At 35.2% G+C, this 8,100-nt stretch overlaps 1 protein-coding gene and 1 pseudogene across 1 annotated transcript; one reads left to right on the plus strand and one right to left on the minus strand.

The window, feature by feature from the left end:
- LOC105118500 (uncharacterized) overlaps positions 1-5,591 on the plus strand; it is a 10,975-nt pseudogene extending 5,384 nt beyond the window's left edge.
- LOC105118499 (disease resistance protein RPS6-like) lies at positions 4,831-6,810 on the minus strand. Its single transcript, XM_011016468.1, has 4 exons — positions 6,538-6,810; positions 5,865-6,452; positions 5,547-5,792; positions 4,831-5,459 (listed from the first exon to the last, which is right to left on the minus strand). Exons 1-4 carry the CDS (start codon positions 6,733-6,735, stop codon positions 5,187-5,189), a joined length of 1,305 nt encoding a protein of 434 aa, XP_011014770.1. The 5' UTR covers positions 6,736-6,810; the 3' UTR covers positions 4,831-5,186.
- Between the last annotated feature and the right edge of the window lie 1,290 nt (positions 6,811-8,100).

The raw sequence follows: 8,100 nt of genomic DNA on the forward strand, positions 1-8,100 counted from the left end.
TATTCAAATCGTGGATGAGATCATGGGAAAGAGACGTGATCCACGACTGTTGCCGATTTCCTGTGGAACCGGTATTCCCCGTGCGAAATGGAAGGGATGCAGCACAGGACTTCCAAACGGCGTCGTTTGTCCTTAGGCTATTTTTCACTTTGGTCCCTGAACTTAACAATTGAGATCTTAATTCAATTAAAATTTCTTTCAATTTTTGCCCTTTATCGGTTAATTTCAATTAGATCCCTAAATTGGTACATTGTTTACATAACAGTCCTGAATTTCTAAACTATTCAATTTAGTCCTTGGATTTTAATTTTCCAGTAATTTTCTGAATAACCCCCAAACTTTGGTATTTCTTTAATTAAACCCCTGATTCTTTTAATTAATTAAGTCAAAGTTTAATTAAGTCCTCAAACTCATTAATTCCTCAATTTCTTTTAATTAATTAACTTAATCCCAAGCTCAATTAAGTCTCAAAATTTATTAATTCTCCAATTAAACCTTGATTTAATTAATTAAACTATTCAAGAGTTTAATTAAATATTTAAACTTTCCAATCATGTTTTTATTAACTCAAATTTTAATTCATTCTTCATTTACTTTTTTTTTATCAAAATGTTTTAGTAAATAAATAAAAAAAAAAACAAAAAATCAAAAATTTGGTTATGACAGAGCTTGGTGGTTTCCCTTTTTCATAACTCTGTCTTATATTCTTCAACTTTATTCAGGTTGATGGCCAGTAAGGAAGCTTTTAAAGGGTGGACGGATCTTGATGACATCTTAACTGCTGCAGTCATTCGAAACTTGAAAGCTGTACAGGTATAGCTTTATGTTTTAAGAGCTTTGATATAACTATTGTTTATGCATGCCGTCATTGTTTTGAGATATTCAGAAAAATGAGAATTCCGAGTAGTGCAAGAAAGAAAGGAAATTCTCTGGGGGAGGGATTTGGGCTTGGTTTAATCAATGTTGTGTGTTTTAGCATCAGTGGCCTCTGAGGACACAAGAAATTGTTTTGGTATTACCGTATGCAGTACAGTTGCTACATCACAATCTCCTGAGTGTTCCATGTTTAAATCCTGAAGCAGGAACATTGTCTCCGAGATTTTTTTTCCTTATACTGTAGGACAGGTACCAGGTAATGGTTATGGATGCTGATGGTTCTCGTTCTAAAGGCATCGCTAGATCCTTGAGAATGCTTGGGGTTAAGGCAAGTATTTGGAATCTCTAAGAATTTTTTTTTTTATCACATAAAAGCCTAAACATCTAATTCATCATGGAACTAGAAGGGCAAAATGAATTTATCCACTCTCCTTTAGTCAAGTTTCTTTGGGATAAAAAACATTTCTGAGAGTTTTTCAGTATCAGTAACCTTAGAAACAAATAACAATATCCATATTAACCAGATTTGGGAAGAGTACATTAATGTCTTCTGTGCATTTACAATGTTGTTAAGTCAAAAACCGTTACTCCTTATGCATGTTTTTCTGTCATATAAATGCTATAGATAGAACCCAATTTTCATTCCGGTTGTTCTCAAGTGGTATAATTCAGAAAGCACATTAGTATTACATCTAACTTATGTCCTTAAAATATCTCTCTCTCTCTCTCTCTCAAAAAAAAAAGTCTTTACCTTGCTTGAATGGGAAGTTGCAATGTATTAATCAAATTCACTATTCTTTTATTTCACTCCATATATTGCTGTAAATGGCTTGCAGAGAAACAAGTTAAATGCATGAATTCTAGATGATATCATGGTTCATTCCTGGACTAATCATATAATTTAGATAGAGAAGATAGTAGAATTTTGCAGAATTAAACCTTGTGACCTGCATTATAAGAAAATTTGAAACTGCCAGGTTAGTCTATTGTTAATCTGGAACCACAACCTATTGTATCATATTGCTAATTGTTTGTTTGCATTTTTATGTGACAGAGACCATACTTGGTCCAACGTGGCTTCCAGTCTTGGGTAAAACAAGGTATCCAAGCCAAGGAGCTGAAACCTGAGACTGTGCTAACCATACTTAATGAGGTAAGGTTATTGCATGACTTGCATATTCTCTTAACTAGTATAAATTTCTAGAAATACAAAATTCTATTTGCCGAAAGCCATCAATCAACTCAAAGTATATGTGTGGAAAATGACAAGCTGTAGATTATACAATAATATATTCAGCCAGCTGAGATAAACCTAGAGAGTTGATTAATTTGACATTTGTTTCAAAAACACATGGAAAGAGTGAAATTTCTTTGTTGGGTGCACATTGGTGCCCAATGGATACTATCAAAATGGTATCCACACTGCACAGAACAACATGCGCACACAGAGGCATATGAGATGTACTTGTGTCTGTGCAATGCGTGTGTAAATTTACGTGGAGAGACTTATTTCAAAAACAAATAAAAAGAGTGTGCTATGTGCAATCACACTTGTATGAACATGTGCATCATGAGTGTTTGTATATATGTAATTGATGGGCTACCATAAACTGGGTATGCAAGCCATAGGAATTGTGTATGTTTCGACAGACGATGGTTTTCTTTTTCTTTTCTTTTTTGTTGCTGCCATAGGAATTGTGTATGTTTCGACAGACTATGGTTTTCTTTTTTGTTGCTGTCCTCACATTCTTCTTGTCAACCAAGCTTGAACTTTGTTTCAGAGTGGGAGAAGACCTTACAATTTATTGCCATCATTGGCCTCAGTCAGGTATACTTTTATTTGTTATAGTGCTCTGGTTAATGTTTCTTTCACACACACATAGATGTCGATTGCTGAGCTGATAATGGTTAAAACAAAATTCACACATTCTGATATTGTGCTAGTACTCAGATCCTTTGATGTATTCTGTAAAAATAGCATGTATACGACCATTAAACTAGATTCCCTTTGTCTATTTTGCGTGTGTCCTAGGGAAAGGTTTATGTCATTGATAAATTTAGTTAAGTGAACCTTGAGTTTTTCTAATTTTTGGATTCTCACACTCCGCCAGACTATTTATCAGCGGGTTGCTTCTTACAATGACCCTGAAGATTTTAAGGAAGATGTGAGGTATAACCTACTCCGGAAATCTTTTGTCCTTAATGTATTTATGGTGTAATTGGCACAATTTTGTAAGTCATAATGGAACCAGCTCTGAAATCAAGTCTATGTTTATTAATGCGCAATGAATTATATAAGACGCACCTAGTAGATAGATAGGTGTCATATGTTAGCACAACATTAACAAAATGAACCTTGGTGTTTGCACAGTAAAGGGCACGGAAAAATTTATATATGGCAAATCTCTTCTGTGTCTAAATGTTCTTTCAACACTAGGTTCTTGACCATGTTCTGATCATGTCAGAAGCCTGAGTCATGTTGATAAGCAAACTGCCTATGACATTATCAAGGTTCATATTTCCTAACCTCCACCAGACGTTTAGAAGTTGTTTAATCATTTTCAAAGTTAGATTCTTTTCAGTAGTTGGATCATGTTTAATCAAGTTTTTGGATTGTTAAGATTTTTGATTAACTGGGATCTCAAATGCTTCTTTGAAGGTGTTTGCAATTAGTTTCTTTTCAGTAGTTGGATCATGTTTAACCAAGTTTTTGGATTGTTGTAATCTTGATTAACTAGGATTTCAAACGCTTCTTTAAAGGCGTTTGCTCTCTCCCGTTAGACTTGGAGTCCAGGAATTTTCATGGGCAGCAAGAAAACTGGAAAACAACCGCATTGGTTTACCTGCATCACCTTCATCTTCAGATGTTGAAAGCCGGGTGCTGCAAGCTGCTGCAAAGCATGAATCCCAACCATCTGAAACTGAAGTTCCGAATCCATCACCTGAATCAGTGACTCCATTAAGGCCATATTTGTTTTCTGAAAAATTATTTTTCAAACTTTCCCGTGTTTATTTGTCATTAAAAAAGTTGGTTAACGGAAAACACTTTCCGGTCAGGTCAAAAAAAATTTGGCTTGGTTTTCAGAAAAATGTTTTTTTTTTTTTTGCTATGTTTGTTTTCTGGAAAGTGGTTTTTGAAAATCACTTTTCAAACTTTCTTGTGTTTGTTTGTCGTTAGAAAAGTTGGTCAACAGAAAACACTTTCTAGTTAAAGGAAAATATAGTTTGATTTTCAGGAAAGTGTTTTTTTGAAAAATTTAGACAGAGAACACTTCTTGGAAGTTGTGAAAAATTTAGAAATGTTATTATTTGCTGATCATATCAAATTTGATCCTTAAACTTTTAATATTTTTAGCTCATTTTTCATGACATAACAACACATTAGAAATTATTTTTTAACTTATTTTTATTACATTATTAAATATTAAAAAATAATTTATTTTTTTCTTAAAAATTATTTTCTAGTAAATAAATAGAATGTAAATAAAAAAAAATAGTGATCGAGGCGGCATTTATTGGAGTGTGGGGTGTATAATTATGGAGGCGGCATTAAATCTAAGAAGGTCACTTGGCTAAATCTAGGAAGAGGTCTAGGTTGTGGCTAGTAATCAATCTGGTAGATACACTTGTAACTTTCAGAGGCCTTAAATTTTGTCAAGAGATTCTATGGATCCAGTTTTATAGCGAGGTTGGTTAGCTGTTAAGGTCCCCAATTCGGTTCAAAAATTTTTGTTACTTTTTATTTATATTTTTATATTTCTTAGTTTTAAGTTTATTTATTTATTTAAAGAGTTATAATATATGCAATAACAGAATCTTGACTACTTACTGTTTTTCTTTTGTTGTTAGTATTCATTAGTTAGATGGTTGTTACAGTTAGTTGAGGAATTAGTTGAATAGCAGAGAGTTCGTTCGTTAGTCAGTTGCAAGGGAATAACAATATTTATTTACAGCTATCTTGAAAACCAAGTAATAATTGAAGATCAATTTGCAGCAACTACATAACTCTCTCTCCCTTTCAATCTCTTTTATTTCTCCCTCAATTTATTTTCTTCTGAACAGTCATAAATAAATGTAGCTGTCCGTGTCCGCCCGTAGATTTTCATCAAAGTGCAGATACACCCCACAGCTTTTCAACTCGAAAGGCCTTCTGCTCTCATGATCCTCCATCCTTCCCCAGTAGAATTTAAAAGTAACTTCATTGCCGGAATATTTACGTAAATGCTTTACCAATTCGACCTCGTAGCGTAGAACCATGTGATCTGAGTCACATGCCCTCAAGTAACGTGATAGAAGGCTTCTCTGGGAATCTAAGACGACTTCATCATCACCATCATGCTCACTGTTTTTACTCTTAACATGGTAATCAAGATATAAATTATCATTAACATCATCGACTTCATAAGGCATGTCCTGGGAGGGAGTAGAAAGATAAGGCAGAAAGCAATTCCCTTGAGCTGAAGACAATTTGAGGGCAACTGTATGGTGAGTGAAGATCCAATTCCTTTGTCACCGAACCATTCTTGAATTTCACTCCCCGGTAGAACCATTTGAATTATGCCATGTGGGATCTCCTCTCCGGACTGTAACACAAGAGTCACATTTCGAAAATGTGATGAAGCAAGCAAGAGAGAGAGAAGAAAGAAAGACAAGGGGGTTTAGAGAGATACCTGAATTTTCAAATGCATTGCTGCTACCAGCGGTTTCTGATCCAATTTGAAGCAATTTGTGAAATCCCTTTGAAACCCTAATGTCAGCGAAGAGGGAAGCTCAGGTAACGCTTTAATAGCCGTTCCATGGAAAGTCAGATGTTGCAAACATACCATATCTTTTATTGACAAGGGTAGCTCTTTGATAGGCGTTCCATGCAAATACTGATATTGCAAACGTACCATATCTTTGATTGACAAGGGTAGCTCTTTCATAGGCGTTCCAACTAAAAATAGAAACCTCAAAGATAACATATGCTTAAATGATGACGAGGGTATCTCTTTAATGCCTGTTTTACTCAAGTCAAGAATACCCAAAGATTTTATTGGCACTGTGATTTCTAGGAAGCTCTCAAGTTTTGCGCAACCACTCATATCCAAATCACGGAGTCTTGTGAGAAACTGGATTGATGAGGGCACCTCTTTAATAGCAGTTACCCTTAGATTTAATTCTACTATATCCTCTAAATTCTGCGGAAACTTGGTCATCTTTGAGCAACCATTTACATAAAGATATTCCAACGTGCCAGCAACTGATTGTAGAACTTCTTTTATTAAAGTTCGTTTCAACTCTAACCGTACCATATTTTGTGAAATCGTTGGACACGTGGTCACATCTAGGCACCGCCATATAGTCAGTTTTCTGAGAACCTGTGAATAAAGCATTGGAAAACTTCTAAGATTATAGCTAAATTCGAGATAAATTTCTGCCAGCTTGTCAAGATATTGAAGAGATGACGGAACCTCGGTTAAACTTGGACACTTCGCAAGTCTTAAGCACTGTAAATTTTTTGCCATTGATAGATCTAGTAATTCCGTCAAATATGGAGAGTCAGATAGGTCAATTCTTCTTAAATTTCCAACATCCTGTCAACAGAAATAGGCATAATTAGAAAGTTAGCACCTCCAACTTCATATTTCTGATCATAAATCTGTAGCAATTAAATCATACCTTTACTCCTGTCCTAAGTTTTTCAAGCTTGCTTTTGCGTAGGTGAAGCTCGACAAGGTGTTCAGCACGAACATATGGCGGCAAGGAATTCGAAGGAAATTTATGCCATCGCAGATATCTCAGCTCATTACGAAGATGTTCGAGGCCAGTAGGAGGAAGGTGCATCTTATATTCTTGGGAGGAACCATCGCGATCCATTCGTGACCCGGTCGACCCGGGCGAGACCCAGCATACATGTGTGTGTATTAACTTCACTAATAGCAAAAGCAAAGAAGTAAAGAACCATGTATTCTGCCCTAATGTCTTTCTTTAAAGTTTGAAAAACCAAGAGATCTGGTATCTCAGCCTCTCAGGAACGTAATCCAAGTGATCTTTTACTATATCGGTCGAGTAGAAGAAGAAAGCCAAAGCCGTTCAGTGGTGAATCGGTAGATCAGAGATGCCCTCTTCTGGTCTCATCCAGCGTCTACAAGCGGAGAATTAGTTATAGCGTAGGGGTGGAAAAGAGGAAGAGTGCCCGCTAGAATCTTCTTTCACATCTATCTTTCCTAAGATTTTCAAGCCAAGGTAAGAACCATCTATTCTTTTAATTTTAAATGATGTCTAGTTCAGGTCATTTAAATCTTCCTTGCCCCTGCAATTTTCAAGACTCTGCCCAGTAGATAGGCAAACTGTGAATTCACGGAACAACTTGGTTTCTTCATTAGTCATTAAACTTGGTCTTGTGAATTGAGAATCTACTAACTCGTTTTATTTTTTTATATTAAACAATTGAGAATATGATGAGTGTGGAAGATGATTGTAACTTCAATTTGAAAATGGAGAATTATATAATACATTGCATAAGATCTGTTATCAGTTAATTGTGTTTTTCGAAAGATGGGTTTATTGGCTCCTGTGATTTTTGATAAAGCTGGTTCTTGATCTTGCCTCTAAGCCCACCGAAAGTTTCATCAATAAGTTTCATCACAGAGAGGGAGAGCTACATCCTGCGTTTTCTCGAGATTTCTGCGAGGTTTTCTTTCGAATAAGCAAGAAGGTGCACGGTATATTTTTTATAATATAATAATGCTACAATTACGCTCGCAGAATGCATCTCAATTTGGTTGAATGCTGATACGAACCCATGAAAAAGAATCGGTTCTCTTAGTGTTTGATGGTTAATTATTGCTGGAGACAAACAAGTTTTCGTAATTTGGTTAGTAAATAGAAATCAAAGATCCAAAACATGGCCGTGTGTGTGTGTGTATATTTATTTATTTATTTATTTGTTTATTTGTAGAAATAGAAAACCAAACTTACAAGTGAATTAAGGTGGAGAAGACCATAAGGACAGTCATTCATAATTCGTATAGTAAACTGAATCCTTCCTTCAGTTTACTATTAGTGTATTTGGATTGAATTGCTTTTTTACTCTCTTATCTATAGTATTCTGCATGTGCAAGAATAAATGCGCACATGATTCATTAGTTAGATGGATGGTTGTTACAGTTAGTTGAGGAATTAGTTGAATAGCAGAGAGTTCGTTCGTTAGTCAGTTGCAAGGGAATAACAATATTTATT

The sequence above is a fragment of the Populus euphratica genome, unplaced genomic scaffold, assembly GCF_000495115.2.
Source record: "Populus euphratica unplaced genomic scaffold, PopEup_1.0 scaffold1989.1, whole genome shotgun sequence".
Lineage (NCBI taxonomy): Eukaryota > Viridiplantae > Streptophyta > Magnoliopsida > Malpighiales > Salicaceae > Populus > Populus euphratica.